This window comes from Podarcis pityusensis (genome assembly GCF_964106645.2).
Source record: "Podarcis pityusensis genome assembly, chromosome: 2".
In the NCBI taxonomy this organism is placed as follows: domain Eukaryota; kingdom Metazoa; phylum Chordata; class Lepidosauria; order Squamata; family Lacertidae; genus Podarcis; species Podarcis pityusensis.
The window spans coordinates 44088010-44112061 of NC_138029.1; the positions used below are offsets into that span (position 1 = coordinate 44088010).

Sequence of the window (24052 nt, forward strand, 5' to 3'; positions counted from 1 at the left end):
AGGTGTTCTCTAGATTTGTGTCATCTTCTCCAGAACTGTTGACTGGATTTGCTTGCCTACCTTGCCCTGTCCAAATCCAGGTTTAAATGTGACTGTCTTTGAGCTTATATTAGCTTGGCAACCCTAAATGCCTAAGCAACAATAAACAAGTATGTTACTTGTCAACCACCTGGCATCCACCCACTGGGGAAGATGCATAGAGTGCATCTGTCAGTGAAATTTTAGGCCTTAAGCATCTGTGCCCTTAGAGCTAGGTTGGCTGGCCAATTTCATTTAAACAAGGATCGACTATGAGTTATTGGTACTCCTGGCTGAAACGTGGCAGACTTCCTATGTTGATCACTCCTGCAAGCTTAGTGTTAGCAGGACCAGTTGCTTCTCCAGGTCTCCTAAAGCCCACCAAAGCCTTCCCATGCCAGTTATATAGAACAGATGTCAAAGGGACTTGTAATTTGGGCAACACATGTTGTCTCTATTCCCAGGGATTCCCTTCCCTCAGTAACAGTCAGATGCATAGTTAAAACCAGTGCAGACTTGGAAAGGTTGGCAGCTAGGTAGAGCTGTTTATGAGAAATTCCTGCAAGATTTGTGATGTACGCATTCAGTGAGATGAATTATGTTCCCAAGTGTAAATATGTTCAAGTGGTCTGGTCCTTTGCTTCCTAGGTCTTGGTACTGTTGATTTAAGAATATTGATTTCTCCCACTGTGCTTTAGGCTCTAGGACAACTTGAAAGATTAGTTCGCCTCTCTTGAAGACAAGGCATAAAGCAGCAGCAACCCCACTTCTCCGTGTGGCCTGGTTGATGCAAGGACTGCATATTATTCTCATGGCAATTGTGCATCTAGTGTTGCAGGAGAAATGTGATTGGTACATGCATTGAATGGTTATCTCGTTAAATCACAGTGCAAGAAGGCATTGCTGCTTTTTCTCTCCCTCTCCCCGCCCCCTTTCCTTTGTACCTTCCCTATCTTATGCTATGGCAAGTTCACAACACTGTGGAATAGAATGCCACTTTGAAGCCTAAGTTGGGCTGGCACCCTCGGCTCTGCAATAGCTGATGGGCAAGCGCTAAACAATAGCTGGTGGGAGGTGCTGTTTGACTCACTGCTTGCCTGCTAATTTTGGTTCTTGGCCTGAATCGGCTGCAGTTTCCTATTGAGCGCAGCCGTGTTAGGGACATGACTGGCTATTCAATCTATTCCCAGGGAAATTGATTAGGGTCACTGTGTTCTGGGCCTCTGGCAAAGCTACTTTGTCCTTCATCTTCTAGACCACTGGGGCATTGTGGTTGAAGGGTAGAAAACCAGTGTCTCTCTCCTGTAGGTGGGCCTCTTACAGAACATGACAGACTGGTATTAAAGCAACCTGTAGCTGAGATAAAGGCTTCAGAATTAAAGAGAAGATGAGTGCTCAACCTTTTTTCTCTGGGTGCTGTGTTAAATTATTCTGACTGCACCTGTACACTCATAATTATTACATAATTCTGTTTTGAAGGCACTGAAGAATTCAGCAGAAATTGCGCTCGCTCCTTTCTGCTTTGATACTTTGTGTTCTTGCAATATGTCTCAAGGTACCTCCTCCAGTATCTAAAATGTCTTCATTCTGCACATATAACTTAGTGGAAGATGTTCCCAATGAGCTTCTTGCCTTAATTTTGTAATTTTGATGCTTTGCTTTAGGGTCTTATAAGCACAGCAATAGAGGGGCAGTCTGTTGCCATCCACTTTTGTCACCTACTTCCCAAAGCAACTTCCCTGGACTGCATTTGCTACTGTCAGTAATTTTTGCCTGCCTAGTTGAGGACTTGAGCACTTAACATTGCCTGTCTTTGAACCTCATCTTTCAGGTAGTATTGCAAAAGGGCAAATTACAAACTCTTTGATCATCGTACCACCTACCAACAAAACTTTTGTCTTTTTTGAATTGGGCTACATTTTATTGGTCCGTCGGGCAGCTGCTCACAACATCTACTACTTCACTGGAATAGATTTAAAAGGAGAAAAATAACTAGGTGTTTTCAGCATTTTGATGGCACCTGACTCCAAATTCCTGGATGATTTTCCTCAGCTATGCCATTTAGATGTTAAACAGCACGAGAAACAAGAAGGATCCTCCAACATCTTCTGGAATCAGCCAGTCAAGTGGAAAAAGAACTAGAAGAGAGTGGTATCTCTTATCACATGTCCGATAACAGATCTAGAAGTATACCAAGAGAGATGGTATGAAGAGCCAGTGAGATGTCCAGGAGTATCAGTGGTTCTTGTTTTTAACCTGTAAGCCGCCTTGAGTCCTGTCAGGAAAAAGGGTGGGATATAATTAAGTATATTACTATAAAAATATATCATCAAAGCTACCCCACACCTCCCTCCTCTCTCACATACAAATTCTTTATGGTGACCAAAGCAGCATTGGTAGCAAAACTTGGCCAGAAGAAAGATTGATTAGCTAGATTTGAGAAGCCACCACCCTCTCAAACCCCTTGCCTCTCCTCCTCAGTCCACACATCTCACCAGCCCTGCTTCACGCCTTCCTCAAGTGCTTTTGCTGGCTGGAATGCATCCTTGAACTGTGATGATCCCATGTCCTCGTTGGGATGGAGCGATGTGTACTTTTGCATGGTCAGCTTCTGCATGATGTGGCTTCTGCATGGTCAGAATGCATCCTACTATACAAAGGTAGTAAGGGCTGCATCTGTCGCTCCACCTACTTATTGCTTCTGGTCCTGCTTCCTCTCTGGAATACAGATCTTGGAAAGCTGCTCAGGAGGGAACAAGACCCAGGTTCAAGTCACTGCTCAACCATGAAGCTCATTGGGTTGTCCTGAGACAGTAGCTCTTCCTGCTTAACTTACCTTACAGGGTACTTAGGAGGATAAAAGCTGAGGGAGCAGGGAGAACCATATATGCTACTCCCTGGCCTTCCTTGAAAAATGGAGTATAATTTAAAAGCAACTGTATGGCAGGAATCTTTCAGCCATAAAGGAAGGAATATTATAGTGGGACTGGGTGGGAGGTAGGAATGGAATGGTCACTTATAACACTGCACCTATCCAGTGGCAGGTGCTGGTAGCATTTGCTCAGCCCCATTGCACACAGTAGTAATAGCACCAAAGACTCCTATGCACAGGAAGAATTGCTTTTCCCAGGCATAAATAGTAAGTGCCATCACTGGCAAAGTGCAGTAACTCTTGGAACAGAAGCGCAGCTTCTGAGAAAGGCATCTCAGCTGCACATGACATGAGTTGCAACTGCATACTCATTGCATAAAAAAAAAATTGAAGGGCCCTAACAAGAGACTTGTGCTCTATGGGCTCTATTTTTTTTTTTTTTAAAAAATGAGCTGCATACAAGCAGATGATCATAGCCAGTGCTAAAGCAGTGAATGTACTTTGTGGAGACTCTGCCCCCTGCCACTGCCCACAAGCACAGAATGGGATCTGTGTGCATAGAACGCCAACTGGTGACTATTCTGGAAGTGAGCCAGGGACTGGCAGCTTGAATGCCAGTGTTGAATGGTGTCATTGTTTCTTATTGATACACCTGCCCAAGAGCCATAGATTTTGGAAATGCAAGAGAATGAAATTCGCGAGGAAAAAACAGTGTCCAATCTTAAGTGAGAAAGGGAGCAGTATTATGATAGAAAGGGTTTGGTGGCTGCTGAGAGGAGAGAATCAAGACAGCGAGAGCCACAGCAAAACTCCAGATTCCTCCACTGAGCATGTAAGCTTCCACGTTGGCTGCTCCCAGGACTGGACTGCACTAGCAAAAAAATTCCATATCAAGTAGAAGTACAAAAGCACTTTTGCCATATTTTAAATGGAATACATAAACAGGGTTCCTACTTGTTCTCAACAAACTTCTCCTTCAGAAAGTTAAGGAAACAATGAGGGACATGCTATTTTTAGATCAGAATCTGACTAATAGGAAGGAAATGTTTGAGTCTGTGAAAACAGTTGGCTATGTAAAAGAAAGTAACTATGAACTGCTGAAGTCCATGATCCTGAAATAGGAAGAGGAAGGGCAGCAGAATAGCAATGAATGTTTAACAGCTGAAAGCTTCAAAAAGAGCATTAGCTTTTTGAAAAGTGTTGGCTGGAAAAATGTTTTGAAAGGAGAATCTATGATAGCAATCAAAGCCTGATGTTCTTTCCTAATATGATCAGGGCAGGAAATGGAACCTCCAAAACAAAGTTGAAAGGAAGTCAACCTACCTTAATATCTGCCTCTGACTGATGGTTCAAATGGGGACATCTTGCATTGCTTCTACTGTCTGACCCTTAGAGAAAGGGAGTTCTGTTATGAGATATGCAGCTGCCTGGAACACCTGTGTTCTCCATGATTGCAAGTCATCATTTGGTGTGGCATTCTTGGGGTCTTCTGGGAATCTCTTTTGTGCCACCCCTAGGCATTTTGCTGCCTCAAGTAGAGCCCGAATTATGTCTACTAGGGTCAGCATTTTAAAATGCCTTTGCCACCTATTCAGGCACAGATTCTTGCCTTCATCCATCTCTTCATCACTGCCCCTTTGGTGCCACATACAGCAGAACTCTACCTTGTTACATGGTAGGCATGGTCATGATTCCCCCCCCCCTTTTTTTTTTGAGATCATAAAATCTAAAAAAGATGGCATGTAGGGCTCAAACAATTTCAGACCAAATAGGTTTAAAAAATATGTAACTGTGCCTGCAGCACTAAAGGAAACCATTACTCACCTTGGAACCTGTTGGTAATTGGCCTTCTAGGGTAGTCTGATCCATCAAGAAGTATACCATGCTGTTTTGCCTCCAACTATAGTCCTTTGCACTACTTTACAGGTGAAACATTTCCATGTGCGTCTGAAGGTTGGAAGGATGTTTGCCATGTCCGAAAGTGGGGTAGAAATAGATTTTAAAAATAAAAAAATTGTCCAGTAGCACCTTAGAGACCAACTAAGTTTGTTCTTGGTATGAGCTTTCATGTGCATGCAGACTTCTTCAGATACCTTGTGAGGTTGATGGATTTGCATTTCATGCGGCTTAATGTGGTGCCTTCCATGGTTCTAGATTCAGGTAAGTGTTGGTCTGATGCAGTAGAAATATATAAATTAAAAATTGTCCAGTTGGGTAGTCACCTTCCCATTGAACAGACTTCAGTAAGAAGTGCTCCTGAAATGAAGAAAACCAAGGACTGACGCCATCAGTTGTTTGACGGTATCTCCCTCCCTTCCAGTATTCTCGGAGCCTGCTGACCATCATTCCTTAAGACACATTCAGAACCTGGCACTTTCAGACAGAGCCTCCCTCCCATATGCTGCCAGAAACCATTGGATGCTCTTCACAGGGGCTATTACAAAATTCTGAGGCAGACTCAGCCAGCTGATGCCCGAAAAGCAAAAGCTGGGGGGGGGGGGGTTGCTTTTGATCTATTCTTGCTTATGAGACGCTCTGAGAAGGTTGGGCTGATCTTTGAGCATCCTCTGTATGGAGGTTATCTTTAGCTCAGCTACCAAGCAGTCGTTCCTTCTGAAATCACTGTACTGCTTTTCTCTTGAGAAATTAGTCCAGCTCTGACTTGAGGGAGCAATGTGAAGCCTTGGGCCTTCTGGCATTTCATTGTACTTGTGCTGGATAGGACTCCTTTTATCCCCTCAAATATATATATGTGTGTGTCTATGTTGTAGATTTCATTCTACTTCGTATTTCCATGTGAGTCCTGCTACTTATCTCTAGCTACTTCTGTTGGGCCACCACCTCGAGAGAGTCCTGTGCTGGATAGCTGCATATGCTTAATCTTCTAGTAAATTGGCAATTGCGGCGTAGCTGTCATGCCTTATTATCTCACTGGTCATCACCTGCAAGCCATGTAAACAAGCCACTCTCCTCTCATCCCTTGGTATTTTCTTTTGGATTAGGAGCTGCTCTTGTATAGGTTACTTTAAGCCTGTGTTAACCTGTTTCTATTAATGAAAAGAGACACAGGGCTATCTGTTCTTGGCAAGCATGTGCTTGAACTTGCTTTCTGTTCTGGTGTTTGTTTGTTTTTAGGATCTGCTCTGGGGTGGCTGGGTTAAGAGGCGATTCCTTTTCAATCTTTGGGGCTTCCTCTCTTTTTCAGCAGCCGCATGGCACTTCACTCACACACATCAAAGTAAAAACCTAACAAGTAATGAGGGTGAGTGAAGCAGGAGCTCAAGGTGGAACTGAGATCACTAATGGCAGAATGAAAATCTTACGGCTGGGCTGATAAAATGTTTTCATTCCGAGGGAACAAAAGAAAGGGTTTCTCTCGGCACCAGCTGGAGACCTGGGCTTTTACTTTCTCTGCTTCCTTGCCCCTCTTGAGGAATAGAAAAGAGATGTCTAGGCACCACTTGAAAACAAGCAAAAACACAAGTTGCCTAATAATGCAGGCTGGTCTTGGCTTGGGTCAGTTTGCAGGGCATGGGGGGAGGATCTACGGCAGCCTTTTGTGATAGGCTTGTGAATGAGCTGCCTTTGGTGACTGGCAGTATCTTTCTCGCCACCTCCTCCTCTCTTTCTCTTTGCATTGCCATCATGTGATCCCCTGCCCCCCTTCTCCCCCCCCCCAGTATTGTTTCGTAACCAGCTGTCCCACTTACAGAACAGTTGTTTCTGGACTTCGGGGAAGTGTTACACTGGGGGGGAAATGGTTTGCACAGCATCTGCGATGACTCTCTCGACCTCATCTCTAGGCAGAGGCCACGTTGGCATGGTCTAGTTCAAGCCTCGCTGCTCCACTTGGAATCTCAGGAGCTCCGTGTATTGTGGATCTTCAAGGCGGAGCCTGCTGTGTCTGAATAAGCAGCAGGTGTTCCAGAGGAGCCTTTCCAGGTGCTATGGTAGATCACTCCTGCTGGCTATAACGGTGGCCTACACTGATGCAGTCGAAGGAAAGGGAGAGAAGGCGAAACAGGCGTGCCCTGGAGCTGCGCTCAGCCCTTTGCTGGCTGGGGACTCTCTTTCGCTTCCAGGAGAAGTTGAGCTCCAGGCGGGGGCCGTGTTTGCTTTTGCCACCGGGGGCAAAGTCCCCCATGAGCCGTCGGGTCAGCCCTTCCCCGCCACCCGTTTTGACCTTTTAACTGTATGGTTGCAGCTGCGGAAACAGCCGGGTCACCAGGTGGACCCTTGGGGTTGAGGGCCACCGAATGGATGGTAAGGAACCACGGGGTCCTGGGTGGCTGAACGGACTGCTGTCTGCTTTCTCCCTCGCTCCCTGTGTTTATTAGACAGCTGCTTCTTTCAAGGAATGTATGGTGAGAAAAGGGCTCTAAAGACAAAGACACACATGGATCTATCTGTGACGCTGAATGTGGCACAGTAAATTTTTGAGCAGATGGGTTTGTACTCACATGCAGCCCCTACAACAAATCAGCTCTGACTGTCATAGACATATGTAGAAACTATTTAAATGGTTAGCCTTGGGGGAGTTATTCCTGATGAATTATGTTTCCACTAACTCCAGAATTTATCCCCTTTTATTTCCAGTTAAAGAACCTTGAGCGTTGAACAAAAGATGCTCAGAGCTGCTGTTTTCTCTCTAAGGGTACCATTTTTGCTTTATGAATTTGCAGCACGTCGTAGTTTGAGCTGAGCTTTCTTGCTGCTATTACCATCCTAATTGCTGTTTTAAATGCTTATATGAAGGAAGAATCTGCCAGTTTATTCTAAGTAGTAGATTCAAAGCCTCAAAAATCAAAGGTGTTGGCATCATAAAGAGTATGGAGGGTCAATTAGGAGAAATCTAAGGATCAACATGCTCAAGAATGTCTCCTTGCTGACAAGCCATCTAAAGCACATTCTGATAACTTTCACCCAGTCCATTGGGCATGATTGTATTTAAATAAAATGTCTAGTCCTCAAGGTTGTGATGAAGTATCAGAAATAGCTGTTTAGATTCTGCTAAACACTAAGGATATGGATGAGCCTTCTGCTGTCATGAAGCAGATTTTCTTGTTTCCTGGAATTCTAACATTTTATCAGTATTCCAAACTCATGGGAATGGCAAGGGTGAAGAAGGCTCATCATTTGTGGGGTAGGAGGAAAAGCTTAAACTTCCCTCTGTCTTTTTTTTTAACTGACTGGCTTCCTAATGGTGCATTTAAGTGTTACATCTAATTTGGCTTTCAGTGACAAATGGCAGGTGAAAACATTTTCCCCTGGAAACCTATGCCTGCTCACTTTGACCACTGGTCTTCTCTAGAGGCCTTTCTTTCTCCCCCTATTAATATCTGTTGTTACACCTTCTGACCTGGTCACTACAGTCTCAGTTATAGGGTGAGGGGCAGCCTATTGGTGAATAAACTGCACCATGCTTTTTCTCAGAAACACTGTCCTGTCACTTATTAGGACCATGTTCACAGATGTCATGGCTGAGCTGAGATGTCATGAGACTTCCGGTTTCAGCCCCCAATGAAAAATAGAGTCATTGTGATGTAGTGTTACTGTATTGAACTTTGACTGGGCAGACCCTGGGTTCTAATCCCCACTCAGCTATGAAACCCACTGGGTGCCCTTGGATCAGTGACTCTTGGCCTAATCTGCTCACAACTTATGTTAGTATAATTGGAGGAAGGGGGATAATAGAATTGCGTAGGGTGCCCTGAGCTCCTTGGAAGAAGAGCGAGATATAAATGTAATAAGAAATAAAAAAATAAATATTTCATATCCTCAAGAGTATCACAACCAAAATGAAATTTGCATAAATCTGTCCCATGGTTGATTCCAATTGCAGGCATTGGTTTACTGGTCATAGGATATTTCTTAGAAGGGTTGAGGGGGTGGGGTTATAGAACCAGATTACCTGTACTTGGCCTAGAAATTAAGGGCACATGCACACCATACATCCCAACACATATTTAAAGCGCATGACTTTCCCGAAAGAATCCTGGGAACTCTGTTTCTCCCCCCCCCCCCCAGTACCTTCAACTATATATTCCAGGATTCCTCGGAGGAAGTTATGTGCTTTAACTGTGTGTTGGTTGTTCTTTAAGGGTGTGGCATGGATCTGCCCTAAATCTGCTAGTCTGTATCCCATCCTTTTTCTGACTTGTTTTCTATACTAGAGAGATTACAATGGCGTCTGTTCCTGTATAGCCACTGAAAAAGACAGGAGAATGCAAGGCAGTGTATTGATAACATCTGGCTGGCCTGTGCTTGCCTATGGCCAAGGCTCTTAGGATGTTTAAGATCCCTCTGAGATAACATACAAGTTACGCACCAAAGCCAACACTTGCCCCTCAAGAGACTTGTTAGCCAAATGATGATGCTTTTTCATTGTTGTTTTGGAAACCTTGTGAGGAGGGAGGCCCCTTGTGTTGGAGAATATATTGGTTTCCGTCTCCAGTTGTCAGCAGTGCAGGAGCGAGATTAAATTCTAATTTCATATCTAAATTAATGCTGAAAAGACCCAGAGTGATAAAGTGGTGAAACAAAACCAGTAAAACATTAAATGAGGAACATTGAGGTGGCAATGTTCAGATGCAGCAGATCAGTACAAATAAGAATCCCACGCAGACTGCTTCCCAACAGTCCTGCAAAAAGATGTTTTCCTTGCATTTCTAAAATGTAACCGTGAAAATCATTGCCACACTTCTTCTGGGAACTCATTCCAAACCTGCTGGAAAGGTCCTACCCCTTCCAATTGAAGTTTAACTTCTGGAAGATGGGGATTTTTATCTGGGCCCAACCAGAAGTTCCTAATGGGAGGCTAGTGTATGTGTGTCAGGAACACAGGAAGCTACCTTCCACCAAAGCAGACAATTGGTCAATCTAATTTAGGGATGGAGTCCATCTGGCCCTCCAGATGTTGGACTCCATCTTCCATCAGTCCCAGCTGGCATGACCAATGACCAGGGATGATGAGAGTTGTAGCCCAACAACATGGATGGCCACAGGTTCCCATCTCTAGTCTATACTGACTGGGAGCACCTTTCCAGGATTTCAGACAGGTCTTTCTCAACCTACTTGGAGATACTAGAGATTGAGCCTGGAGCCTTCTGCATGTAAAGCAGGGGTGGGGAACCTGGGGCCCTCCAGCTGTTCTTGGACTTTTGACTCGCATCAGCCCCAGCCAGCATGGCCAATGGTAAGGGACAATGGGAGCTGGAGGTGAGCAATATCTGGAGGCCCAGAGGCTTCTCAGTCGCATGTGCCCTCTTGCTATACAGGTGTCCCGTCCCCCCCTTAGGCAGGGATTGTGTTTCAGGGCCCACAGACATAAGCAAAAATCGTGTAAGTGGGGAGCACCCTCTAAAAAGCCTCTGAACGCCTGCTTTTCCCTGCTCTCCAGCTCTCTCTACAATGCAGACTGAAATATCAGCTCTGGGGCTGGTTGGAGGCTGGAGGACACGCAGGCAAGTAGTGGTGGCGGCGGCGGCTGCAGTACCCCGCGCATCAGCTGTTAGGGAGGGAGGCTGTGTGCTCGGGTCTCTTTGGGGCTTCCTCCGCCGTCACTGATGTCTTTTTCAGGCTCTGGGGAGGGTCTCCTCACAAGCAACAAGGACTGTTAGCTCTCTCCCACTATTTCCTGCTTTGAATTTTTTTATTTATTTCCTGGCACTGCATGTATATGCATTTGTGCACATGTTTATTGCCTGTAGTCTTTCCCCCTTGTATGGCCAGAATGCCTAGTAACCTACAGTTACTTCAGCTTCCCTTCTGATAGGGAGTGCAGTTCATCTCCTTGAGCAGCCTGGACCTTGTTTTTACTCCATGCAGAAGATACCATCTGCCTGGGAATGCAAATGGTGCCATACCAACAATTATTTGAAGCATGTGTGGTTCCACAAAATGCGTTCCGTAAATAACACTGGGGCTTTTATTCCCTAGTGCAGATTTTCTTTTGTATTCCCTTCCATTTGTTTATTCTTAAGGCGTTTATATGCAGCTTAATCATAAGCATTTCCACCAAGTATTTTGTGAGAGGACTGCGACCTAAGCTGCAGAGCAGCTAAAATAGCATTTGGAGGTGGCCTTCTCCATAGGAAGCACAAAATAAGTTTTTTTTTTTTAAAAAAATACAGCACGTCCATCATACGATGCTCTAATTTGCCATGCTCATGAAAATCATATGCAAATTGTATTTCATGTGGATTAGCACTGAACTTTCAGCTCCTGCAGCTTTTCTCGAGGTGCCCCTCTGTCGAAGAAGGTGCTCCACCTTGGCTGTTGCTTTGCTGATCTCCAAAGTGCAGAGAGAAAAGAGGTGAATTTGTGTGTCTGGTGAGAGCAGCTTCTGCGTGGTGAATAAGCCTGATGGGAAAACTCTTTGAGGACGAAGGCGTGCATGGTGGAGATCGGCGCTGTTAAAGAGAGTGCCTGCCTATGTTGCTTGAGTGCCCTGTGCTCAGTTTAGCTGCCAGCAATGCAGCCTAGTAGTTGTGTTTTGGATACAGTGGGAGAAGAAGGAGTAATCTTTGAAAGATTACTAGGGCTGCATCTCTATTAGTCCCCTATGCTCTGGTGTTTATCTTGGCACAGGTCAGTCTGTGAGGCTCTTGTGCAATTGGACATGGTCGATTAGTTCCATAAGCTGGATTCATGGAGTCTGACCAAGCCAATGTGAATAGAAAATGCCTTCATCGGGTTCACTGTTTAAGGGGTGCTCTCAGCTCAAATGGTGTAATGGAGAGTTATTTCTGTGGCAAGAGATGCTTTTAACACCTGGGGCTTTGTCGTAATGAGGCAAATGGTGTGTTTCTGCTCTTTCCCCCTTGTTGCTTCTATTCAGCCAACCAATTTCTTGTTCGGTTTTCATCTGCAATTCTGGCTGCAGCAGTGGTTGAAGATGTGTGGGGAGGGGAGTATAATTAGGAAGGGAAATGGCTGGAGAATCCAACCCCCTTGGGCCAACCCAGTCTTGTATACAGTATACTGTCTCTCACAGCAGCTAGCGTAAGAAACCTATTACAAGAAAGGTAGAAGAGCCCTCTAGTGGTCATAGAAAGGATGTTTTCACACATATATTGCGTATCTTAATCTACAACAGAAATTTTCTGAAGCCCTAAAGCTGGGCTGGGGAGCCTGTGTCCCCCAGAAGTTGCTGGACTATAACTCCCATAATCCCAGACCATTAACCATATTGGCTGAGGCTTATGAATGGCCCACTTTAACTGATTCTGCAGCCCCTCCGTATGCACTCCAGATCTCATGAAGGGAACCCTCTTAAAGGAAGCAAGGGGCACCCAAAAATAAAGTAATGATTTCTGCATACTCAGAGGACTCTCTGGGAGACATGCAGAAGTATGTAAGTTTGTGAGCTGAAAGAGAGAACAACTTTTTGAAAAGAGAAAAAAAGCATTGTGGGCATTTTAAGACCTTTGGGATGTCAGTGACATACAGAAAAATAGACTATTTACTGGTGCAGTTCATCTCTGTCTGAAGAGGGAAATTCTAGGTTCATGTTGCACCCCAAAAGTAAGAGGTGCTGTCTTTTTGCTGCTAGCCTCTTCTGGGAGGGGGTTGGGATCCAGGGTGGGGTCCATGCTGCTGTTGCTGTCCATTTACAGCAATGTTAAAATCCTGGGTTTCCTTCATTGTTTTATGTGAGCAGCTCTTAGTTCTGCCCTGGAGGATGGAAAAAGTGGGTCAGATTGGAAGTTGGGCATGCTGTGTTAGTCTAGCAATTATGTCTATGGCTGCAGGCTGTTGAGCCATAGAATGATGGTGTCAGTTAAAAGTGGCAAACAGAGGGGGAGGTTGGGGGATGCATGCCATGAGGCTAAAATATTTTCACCCTATATATTCCTCTATTTTGGTAATTTTTTTTTAAAAAAAGGTGCTCGTACTCATGTCTTGATAAAAGTGCTGTGGGTACCAGCACCAAATGGCTGCCTTGGCAGCAAAAGGTGCCTGCACTCCATATTGGTGAGTGCTGTCCTCCCAGAAGCAATATATACACACATGCATACATAGATCTCAATAAAATGCTTGGATTCAGGACTGGCAACCAGCCCTGAACCCTGGGCAAGTTAGCATTTTAAAGCAGGCTCAGGGAATGTTTATAACATGTGGGAAAGCAAAAATATGTGAATCTTGAATAGTATTGCTGGCCTCCTGTTTCAGGCTATGTGGAACCCTGAACATTTAGAATTATTTTTTCTGGATGCCCAAGTAGCTGAATTAAATCCAAAGGCGTGCCAGATACATTAAAATTGAGAAAAGGTGAAGCCCATTCCTTTGTTTTTCAGATCTAGCAAAAAGATTGTAAAATGCTGACCTACAGCTCCCATCATTCTTGACTGTTCCTGACCATTCTGGCTCAGGCTTATGGGAATTGGAGCCTAGTGACACCTGGAGGGCCACAAAACTTAGCAGAATGCTGCTGCCTTTTGCAAACCTGCTTCAAAGCATTCTGGTCAGTGAGAGTGCTTCAGAAAGGAAAGCTGAATCTGCTCTTCCCCAGCCTTCTCAACTCAGGCTTTGGGTACCATGGCCACAGAATACAGCTCTTCGTGTTGGGTCTGTAATAGAGGGGGAGGGAACAGCTGTCTTTGGAAAGGGCCATAGCTCAGTGGCAGAGCATATACTTCTGTGTGCATTGAAGGTCCCAAATTCAATTGCTTGTACCGCTAGCAAGGTTGAAAAAGTGTCTCACCTGCCACCCTGTGGAGTTGCTGGCAGTCAAGTGTTGCAGGCAGTGCTGAGCAAGATGGGCCAGTGGGCTGATTTTGGCACAAGACAGCTTCTACTACTTAGAAAACATTTATTAGATGTGCGTTCCAGCACATAAGGCCTCCGCTGCACGGAGTTCAAATAATGGTTTAAAGCAAATCTATCAAATAAGCCGCTAGACGAAATTTCATGAAATGATAGGGGCCATTAGTGTGGGAGATGAAGAAAATGTGGGTAGAGCTTGTTGGGTTAAAAATAGGGCTAGCTGAACATGCCCATGCCTGCCTTGTACTGTAGGGGAGTGCTCAGACTCCCAATAACTTTTTGTTTCTTAAAAAAAGAAATCTACAAAATGGTGTGAGCATTTCTTCAAAGGCACTCTTCAAGCTGGATGATTCAGAAGCACTGCAGAATGGCAGGTGAGCTTCAGAGTGAGCGAGTGCCTCATGTTCCACATTGGGACACACAAACTCCTGCACAGACACTGATGGGATCTAAATGAGCTGTCACTACTGCCAGCGAGGTCTTGGGGTCATGGTAGAAAGCGCAGTGACGTCATCTCAGAGTGCTGGCACAGTGGAGGAAAAGCAAATCTGATACTGGGAATTACTATAAAAAGGGGCTGAAAATGAAATGGCAAGTACACCAGGATGAGACTCTGGTATGGCTGTGCTTGGAATGCCAATGGAGTTCTAGTGGCCTGGTTTTGAAAAAGAGATCACAGAAGGGGAGGAAAGTAAAGAAATGGGTGGCTAAAGATATTCAGGTGGATGGGACTTCCTTCGAAGAGAAGTTTAGGCCGCACACTTATTTAGTTCACAAAATCAGGAATGGTGTGAAAGAGACCAAAATATTGGAGTTTGAAGTTCTCTAATACTTTGACAGCAAGTTCAGGACAAATTAAAGCAAGCACTGTTTTCAACTTATGGAATTCATCCCACAGTTTGGAAGGCCACTAACACTGTCATTGTCACTGTCAACTGGAATAGGTTTAGCTCCCATAGATGGGTCTATCAATGGCTGTAGGTCATGGTTTGCAGATGCACTTTCCTTACCAGAGGCAGCGAACAGACAGAGGATGATTATTGAAATCATGTCCTAGTTATCAATTTTCCAGGGGTATGTGGTTGGTCCTGGTTAGAGACCATATACTATACTTGATGAACCTAGAATTCTGATCCTGCAAGATTATTGTTGCCAACATCCAACAAGAGGAAATTACTTGCACTTTCACACTTGTATTACGTTTTCCCAAGGAACTCAAGGTAATGTATGTGGGATTATCAGTTTTTTCCTCCCAGCAGCCTTGTGAATTAAGTTATGTTGCTTGTGTGATTTCCCCCCGCCCCGCCCCACCCCGCAAAAAGACCCCTTCAAAACCATTGAGCTTCATGGTTCAAATTCAGTTATCTAGCCACTACACCACAATGACTCTTACAGTGCCATTTGAAAGCTGGGAGAACAGGAGATTAGCACATCACAATTATAGCCTTGAGCAGGGGTCAGCAGGGGGCTGGTCCACTGTCCCTCAGACCTTGTGGGGGGCTGGACTATATTTTTTTGGGGGGGGAATGAATGAATTCCTATGCCCCACAAATAACCCAAAGATGCATTTTAAATAAAAGCACACATTGTACTCCTGTAAAAACACCAGGCAGGCCCCACAAATAACCCAGAGATGCATTTTAAATAAAAGGACACATTCTACTCATGTAAAAACACGCTGATTCCTGGACCGTCCGTGGGCCGGATTGAGAAGGCGATTGGGCCGGATCCGGCCTCCGGGCCTTAGTTTGCCTGTGCATGGCCCTTGAGGCCCTTGAGGAATGATGCAAGTTCACTGGGCAAGGAATTGTACAGCGGTCAGTAATGATGAGACGTGGTCCAACACCATCTGGTAACCCAAGAATGAGAGAGGTTGTCTTAAGGAATTTTTTTCCTGTTCCTGGTGGCCTATCTAAATTTTAGCCAAAGTGGTTTTTTAAACCACAGTTTCTCTTATTTGAAATATACATATTGATGAGACAGTATTGCATCTTTCTCTGATTTGGCATGTAAATGCACATGTTTGGATTGCAATGCAATGTCTTGAGTTTTGTGTGCCATAACTTGGAAGCCCATATTGCTAGGGGATATCAGCTTCATTATGGAGCCAGGCGAATGTTCAGGGCTCACTTTCAGGCAAAATAAACTCCCAGCCCCTAAACCACACTCTGAACCTAACACTAAACCAAGGTTTATTAAACTATGGTGTATGAAACAACGGCTTAGTGTTTTGTGCAAAGCCTGCCTAGTGGCTTGACTATGGTTTGTTTACTGCTAACAAACCATGATCTGAAGCTGTGGTTCGTTGCTGGTTTATGACCCTTAGTTTGTTGTAATTAAGTTTTGCAACTCTCACCAAGCCAAACACCCTTCCTTAACCATGGTTTGTTTGGCCTCCCCACCCCAGATGCTCACTGAACTACAAAGGCATGAGTTGAGAGCAGCTGAAAATTGAACCAAACTTTGGAGAAAAACAAGCCATGGTTTGCTTGCTCATCTATGAGACAACTCGTGGCTTGTTTTAACAAACCGTGGTTTAGTGTTCTGTGTGAACCAGGCCTCTGTCTGGAGAACAGAGCAGCCATCAAGAAGGCAGAATTGTTCCCTCCCTTTGCCTAGACCTCAAGACAGGGTTGATGGTTTAGAGTGCAGTTGGAGGCTCTTGGGCATGACGCAGGAGCAACTGACGGCCTGAGGTTAGATGAGATCATAGTGCTCAGCCTGGCCTTAAGGCCTGTGGTGCTCTGTCGCTGTCGGGGGTCCCTCATGGCTTATGGAAGAGGTCAGTGTTCTGGAGATGGGGAGGGGTGATTGCTGCCCCTTTTTGGAGGGGGGCCCATGGAGCTAAAATATAATGCTGAGATGGCCCTAGGAAGGGGGGAAGAGCTGCCAGAATTTTCTTACGTGGCAAAAGAAATCTCCTTGAGGAGTGGGGAGGGGGCTGGGATCTGTGCAGGAAGGTGTAAGCTGGTGGCGCTCTGTAAGTAACGTGGATAAAGCAGGAGACAAAGGGAAAGTAGGTCAGACAGGCTGAGCTGCAGCTCCACGTCTGTTTGTGTGCGTGTCTCGGGGAAATCCAGCCGCTCTGCTGCAGCATGAAGGAATTGGGTGGGAGGATTGCTGTGAAGGTTTGGAGTGGGAGGATGCTATGAAAGCATCCCCAGACTGCGCCTGGCCATGTTCCCTTTGTGTCAGGTACCTCTCCTGTAGGAAATAAGAGGCTGGTGCAAAGCAACCTTATTTCAGGGGCTCCTCCATTTTACGGTCTTCTGATCTCATGCCAGGAGAAGCTGCATCTCCATGATGGGAGGGGGGAACTGAAAATGAGCTTTTTCTGGTGAATGCAGGGGCAGACTTCACATTCTGAACTGGGAGCCAGGATCCCTGGAATCTGTAGTCAGGCTCCATTTCTTTAGATGGTAGCGAACTCTTCAGCAAATTTACCCTGGCTGAGGAGTGCTTGCTCGGCCTTTTCTGCTTCTCTTTGCTTTATGCAGATACAGTCGTACCTTGGATCCCAAATGCCTTGAAACTCGAATCTTTTGGCTCCCGAACCCTGCAGACCCGGAAGTGAGTCTTCTGGTTTGCGAATGTTCTTAGGAAGCCGAACATCTGACGTAGGTTCCGCGGGTTCCGATTGCGTGCAGGAAGCTCCTGCAGCTAATCAGAAGCCGCGCCTTGGTTGTTGAGTGTTTTGGAAGTTGAACGGACTTCCAGAATGGATTCCGTTCGGCTTCCAATGTATGACTGTATATGCTGTGCTTGGCCCCAGTGGATGATGGGATCTTGAGGGCTTAGTTTGTAAGGTTGTTGTTTCATAGACTCATAGAGGTGGCAACTGCCAACTGCAGTATTGTTGATAGGTGGCCAGCCAGCCTACTGTTCTTGATGCTGATATTTAGTTGTTTTTCTCACAGAGTGACCCGAAGAAACTTCCATTGAAAACAATAACAAAAAACACAGCAATACAATTAAAAGGCAGGTCTGATAGATTCCCAGCCAACACGAAAAGAGGCCACAATTCCCCCCCTCCCCCATTTTAAGGACCCAAAGCCTGGGTGAAGAGAAAAGTCTAAATATAGATAAAGATGGCACCATGCATGCCTCCCTGGGGAGAGCATTTCACAACAGGGAGCCACCACTGAAAGGGCCTTAATGAAAGAGAGTCATCTACCCCTTCCAAAGCAGTCTGCTTTACTGTTGAACATGTTATGCCGTCAGGAAGTTCTTCCTGATGTTTGGTCTAAATCAAATCCTTTTTCTTGTAATCTAAACCCATTAATTTAGGTGCTATCTTCTGGAACAACAGAAAACAAAGTTGCTCCATCTATGTAACAGAGGGCTATTGCATTGCCTCTTGGTAGTCTGTTCTCCAGGATGTAAAATTCACTGACTCCTTCAACCTTCCCCCAAAGAGTTTGGTTTCCAGGCTCTTCATCATCATGGTTGCCCCTCTCAGAAAACATTCCAGGAGCGAGGCAACCCTTTAGAAAGTGGGGGTGTGAAAATTGCTTGGGGTTCCTTCCCAGCTCAGCAAGGGGTACCAGTCTAAGAATGCATCCAGCCCCTTCCTAGTTAATCAAGCAGTACTGCTTTGCCAGTGAACACAACCTTTTGGTGTTGGCAGAACGCTGTGTTACATAGATGGAGAAGCTGGAAGAGGGAGTTTAGTATGCCAATTCTGCTTTCTAAAGCCCAGCCCTCAGCTACTTCTGGAAATAGCCTCTGCCAGAGTCCCCAAAACTCTAGTTTATATCATGACAAAAAAAACAAAACTAAACTTGGATGATGTTCAGCTTGCATAATACACAGAATTAGCATATAATTATTTGATCACTTTTAATCAGCCAAATTTATTTAATTAACTGATTAGATTATGACTCCAATTGTCTTCAGAACCCGCACAAGTGGTAACAGCATGGGGTATTATTTCTATTGTGCAGCTGGAGTAGAGAGAAAAGGATGGGGTTCATGGGATACAGGTGAATGATTAGGATGAGTTAAGGGTAATTCTCTCTCTCATTTACCTGTTTACCTCTAGATCCTTTAGAAGACATTGAATCCACTTTCCTAAGCTTTATCTTTCCTTTGTGGCCATGACTGCTAGAAACTGTCTAATTTGAGGCAGTCACGCCCAGTTGGGTGTTCTCATCTGCAGCTATATTTGACATGTTTCTGTCGGCAGTAGATGGGTTTTTCAGCCCCAAACCTGTTTGGACATGGAGCATTTCCTTGGTTCTGTGAATTTTCTGCTCTCAAGAACCCTCTTTGTCATTGTGCTTGGTGCCATTACATACCTGTAGCTTCAAAAAACCTGATTATGCAATTTAGAGAGTGTACAACTATCTACGTGGTAGCCTTCCTGCTTTGGATACATGGAGTGTGTTGGAGCACCAGGTAGTTTCTCTTAGACACAAGACTACCTTCCAGGTTGGATCTGATCTTTTGTACATTATAGAACACAAGGTATGCAGTGGCCATGCCGTGGCTGCTAGTGTCTGCATACAGGTCATCAGTTGGTTTGCAGTCAGGATGATATTGGGAGCCCTTAGTTCAGTGCTGGTGGATGTGTGGCTCTCTAAATGTCTATTCCAGCTTCAGCTAGTGGTCGGGGAAGGTGGGAATTGCAGTCCAGCAGCATCTGGAGGGCCACAGGTCCCCTCTCCCCCATGTTTCAGTCACTGTCTCAGCACATGGCAGGTGCTTTAACCATGAGTAGCTCACCTGTGACTGGGAAACTTTAGAGTCTCTGAGTCTTGAATGATTCCACTTTACCTCTCATGATTGACATTATTGGCTGAAATCCAGAAGGGCCCATGCTTCCCCAGATTCTTCTCAGAATTTCATTCCACAGCTCCTAAATGTCTCTTTCAAAAATAAGTTTGGGGGTTGTGGCATGAGAACCTTTTTGAAGGGGAGAAGCTGCTAAGAAGGGGAGAAGCTGCCAGTACATGGAACTGCCAGTCTTAAAAGTCTCTAGTTGTGTGTGTGTATTTTTGAAACTTGCAGAGCACCTTCTGAGTTGGAAACTGAGGAGAAAATGTGTGCATGCAAACAGATGGGACATACAGTGGTACCTCGGGTTAAGTACTTAATTCGTTCCGGAGGTCCGTTCTTAACCTGAAACTGTCCTTAACCTGAAGCACCACTTTAGCTAATGGGGCCTCCTGCTGCCGCTGCACCGCCGGAGCACGATTTCTGTTCTCATCCTGAAGCAAAGTTCTTAACCTGAGGTATTATTTCTGCACAAGGGCTTCTATATGTGCAACAGGGCTTCCCCCTCTCCCACATGCACCCTGAAATTGTCTCGAAGGGGTTGGGGTACCCCCAGAACAGCATGGAGGGGAGGGAGGGAGATGGTTCCATCTGGCAAGTGGAAATCCTTGCATAGGCAGAGCGTTTGTCATGGTGCAGCATTGAATTTCACATCTGTATGACTCCTCAAAAGCCTTGCAAATGAGTGGCATGGATGTGGAGAGAGTGGGGCCTGCCTTCCTTTTTCATGGGTTTACTTATTCCCTGCTCTTGCTTTAAATGGGTTTCATGGGTTTACTTATTCCCTGCTCTTGCTTTAAAAGGCTGGAGGTCCCAATGTGGCCCAAAGTTGTCTGTGACTTGCAAGGATTGGGCACAGGTTGGCCCCCAAAATAAGCAACATGGTGACAGACCTAAAGCTGAGCAGCCGTGATCTTTAGCAGAGGTGACCGGTTGCTACTGTATTCTCCAGGCTGGATTTAGGGCTCCAGTGGTAACACAGACTTCTCAGATATTGATTGTGCATATTTCCACAGGCCAGCAGTTGGCCATTTCTCATCTAGAGTCTCATGGCTGAGCCTAAAAGAGGGGGCTGTGTGTCTGCTCTCTGCCCTCCAGGGAATGTTTGCTCCTTGGGAATCCGACTTGTTGAAAGGTGTTGTCTTCCCCTTTCTGGCCTTCCTGCTGGGAATGCATCCTCCGTTCCTGGTGATTCAGCAAATAGGCCCGTCAAAGAAATGAGAGCTGGCAGACTTGAAGGGGACTCCTGTTTCCCAACATAGCCTCTTTGACTCCTAAGGAGTGTTCAGCAGCTCAGGCCTTCAGGCAACATGCTCTCTTGTCAATGCTCTTTCTCTGCCTCTGCTTACTTACAGTGAAGGAGTTTCTTGCCAAAGCCAAAGAAGAGTTCCTCAAGAAATGGGAGAACCCGTTGCAGGTATGACACCTCTCTTCTCGTCTTGATATTTTGCCTTCCTTCCTTTATCTAGCCATAGCAGCCTGGGTCTTGTTGCTTCTAAGCTCTTAGGCCTGATTTGAAAGTGACACTGACCTGGTTTGCATGCAACCATCAGCCAGAGTTAGACAACTTATGGCTTCGCAGGAATGTGCATGTGTGTTGGTGCACACGGTTTAAATTGCTCCCGTGTACCCTGCCTCCTTTTGATGTGCTGGAAAGAAAACAGACCAGGGTGCCAAGAATACATGTGTACAGTTTCACACAATACATGTGTACAGTTTAAGCTCAGAATATGTGTGTACCGTTTCACACAACTGGTGTTGCATTTAAGTAAGGGATACACTGCCTAACTTGAATGCTATAGTGTGCTGCATGCATTGAAACGACTGCTTTGATATTAAATTCATTAGTACATAGTTCTCCCCATTTTATCCTCACAGCAGTCCTGTGAGGTAGGTTAGGCTGAGAAACTGCAACTGGCCCATTGAGCTTCATGGCTGAGTGGGGATATGAACCCTGGTGTCCTGGGTCCAGGTCTGACACTCTGATCACTCTGGCTCTCCTGTACTGGCTGTGCGGAAGCCCATTTGGGTCTGCATTCACTTGTTTTTTATGTGTATAAAATGTGACCAGTGTAACTTTTTAAAACAAGGCTTTGGAAGGATCTTGCCAAACCTTTGTTATTGCTAGTTACACCAAAGGCAAAAGTCTTGATGCTGGTGGACATTCTAAATTATCCTGCTGAAGAAATAGGCGCTGAGACAGGTGTTTCAGTCCCCAGGTTATTCTGGAATTGCCCCTTTTCTAGGAATAATTTTGCAGGGGTACAATACAGGAGGAGAGTGCGGTGTCCAAGATGGAAACACAGGAAGAGAGTCAGCTTTGGATTAGTTTACCTTTTGCAGTTCTAAGACATGGAAGATGTGTCTGACAATAATGTTTACCAGTGCCCGGGTTGCTTGCATGACAAGGAACAAATAGTCAAGATCTTTCCAAATTACTAAGCAAGGCTCAGAAGCCCTTCACCTATCACATATACTCTTTGGTGTTAGCAGACCATATTACAGAAAGGGGAATGCAATCTCCCTCTAGCTGAATAAGGTATTTTCTTCCCTGCAATATCTGATGAATACCTCACTGCTCAACTAACAGGTCCGATGCTTTAGCTTTTCAGCAAATAACTCCCAGAAGGTGACTGCCAAAATAACTGCTTCATGGCAATAAAATGACTGTGTAAATTGGCCCGGAAATTTGGATGCTCTCGCTGTTTTGGCTTGTTCCATTTGCTGCCCCCTACATAAAGGTGTCATTACATCTGGTTGTATTTTGCAATAAGTGTGATATTTGGGGATATTACTGTTTTTTTGTCAGGCTCTAAGGCTTAACCTGTTGCTGCTAGTTTCTAGGTTATTACAGATAGTGTAGTGAGTGTTGGGTGTATGTACAGTCCTTTTTGTGGATTGAGTTTGATTTTCTTGCTGTTCAGTATGCAGGAGGATTGTATGTCTTTCTCTCTAAAAACTCTTGCCTTTTGCGCCCTCTCGTGGTAAAAAGCTATCTGTGTCTCAAACCCCAAGAATGCTGCAAGTTTCAGGGAGAAGAGTTGGCACGCCACAGGGATGATCCTCTTCAATAACAGTTGCTGCTTTAATATGGCATGGGAAGACATGGTACTGCCTGAAGGGTTATCTTTAAAAAGAAACTAGTAAGCCGGCATTTTGAACTCTTACGGCCACTTAAGGGTCCCCAAAATCTGATGACTAGAGCCTGGTGTCCTTGACAGATTGTCTTCCTCTGCTTTTTATATTATTATTTTCAAAATCCTTTTTCAGAATACGTCCAGCCTGGATCACTTCGACCGGCTCAAGACCCTGGGTACAGGCTCTTTTGGGCGGGTGATGCTCGTGAAGCACAAGGAGACCGGGAATTACTTTGCCATGAAGATCCTTGACAAGCAGAAAGTGAGTTTGAGCCTGTCGTTGAGTTCTGGGAGTTGGTGCCTGAGGTTGGCAAGAGGGAGGCCCAGCTGACTCTGGTTGACTTCCTTTCTGTCTTGCAGGTTGTTAAGCTGAAGCAGATTGAGCACACCCTCAATGAAAAGCGCATTCTCCAGGCTGTGAACTTCCCATTCCTTGTCAGGCTAGAGTATTCTTTTAAGGTAAAGGATGTCTTTGCACTCTCTCTCTCCACCCCCTGCCTAAATATTCATTCTCTGGCTTTCTGGTCCTCTGGATACCTGCTCTGCTGCAGCAGATCAAAGGCACACAGTGGCCAACCAGATACTTAAGGGAAGCTAACCACTTTACTATAGCACCCAGCTAATCTTTTTGCCCCTGTCTGGGCTTGTGGCTAGCTGAGCATCCACCATTGCAGGCAAGCCCAGCTGGCTGGATACTTTCTGTGCCGGTATAGTAGGTACAGTGTGCTTCCCCTTTGGGAGCAGCCTGGGCAGGTGGATCTCCTGGGCTAGAGCACACGTTGTCATGATAGGCCATCAAAACTCTTCCTTATGATAGGCCTTCAATAGTTTGTTTTGTCCTAGCTCATTCTGGTGTTGGTGGAGTTTTGGGCAAGTAAACAAGTGGGCACTATAAGCATACAAAATGTTTAATAAAGCCAACAGTATTTTATCATTTTGTGTTTGAGTTACCCAGAGAATAATCTTACTGGGTTGCCTTATATAAATACAGTAAGTAAGGCTGCAATCCTAACACCACTTACCTAGAAGTAAGCCTCGTTGAATTCAGTAGGATTTACTTTTAAGTCAATGTGAAAGTGCTATAGGAGCATGTAAGTCTGGACTATGTGACAAGGCAACTGTGCCTTGTCTATTAATGCAGCTCTAAATCAAGGTTTTGCAGGCTTCCGTTCACCTCAGCTACATAGAAAGGATATAAAAAGCCATTGAGTCCTACCTATTGCCACAAAGGGCAGAACCATTTTTTAAAAATCTGCTTTGAAGGAAATATGCATGTTTATATACCCTTTGTGGCTGTAACCTAAAACCATGGACACAGTGGCTGTTTGAAAGCTCAACCAGAAGAGGAGGCCTCTACTGCTGTCTCATAGGTTCCTTGCCATTTCCCCTCTGCTATAGCAGTCCTTGACAATGCCGTGTCAAAGCTTACCTCTCAATCAGAATAAAGCCTGAACAAATACATTCATGCTACCTTGCAGAGATT

The 24052-nt window shown here is 45.2% G+C and overlaps 1 protein-coding gene and 1 long non-coding RNA gene across 6 annotated transcripts in view; one reads left to right on the top strand and one right to left on the bottom strand.

Moving 5' to 3' along the window:
- Positions 1-24052, top strand: part of PRKACA (protein kinase cAMP-activated catalytic subunit alpha) — a 59499-nt gene that overhangs the window by 25735 nt on the left and 9712 nt on the right. For 4 of the 5 annotated variants that reach the window (XM_080997030.1, XM_080997033.1, XM_080997031.1 and 1 more), the window contains exons 2-4: positions 20788-20849; positions 22703-22831; positions 22930-23028. In XM_080997030.1, the coding sequence (XP_080853156.1) occupies positions 20788-20849; positions 22703-22831; positions 22930-23028 (290 nt within the window). Of the gene's footprint in view, positions 1-7131; positions 7154-20787; positions 20850-22702; positions 22832-22929; positions 23029-24052 lie in introns of those variants that run through there. The other variant, XM_080997032.1, reaches the window with a different exon arrangement.
- LOC308472318 lies at positions 678-6725 on the bottom strand. The gene is made up of 3 exons (XR_013983426.1): positions 6601-6725; positions 4715-5146; positions 678-2293 (listed from the first exon to the last, which is right to left on the bottom strand). It is a non-coding gene; the product is annotated as an uncharacterized lncRNA (long non-coding RNA).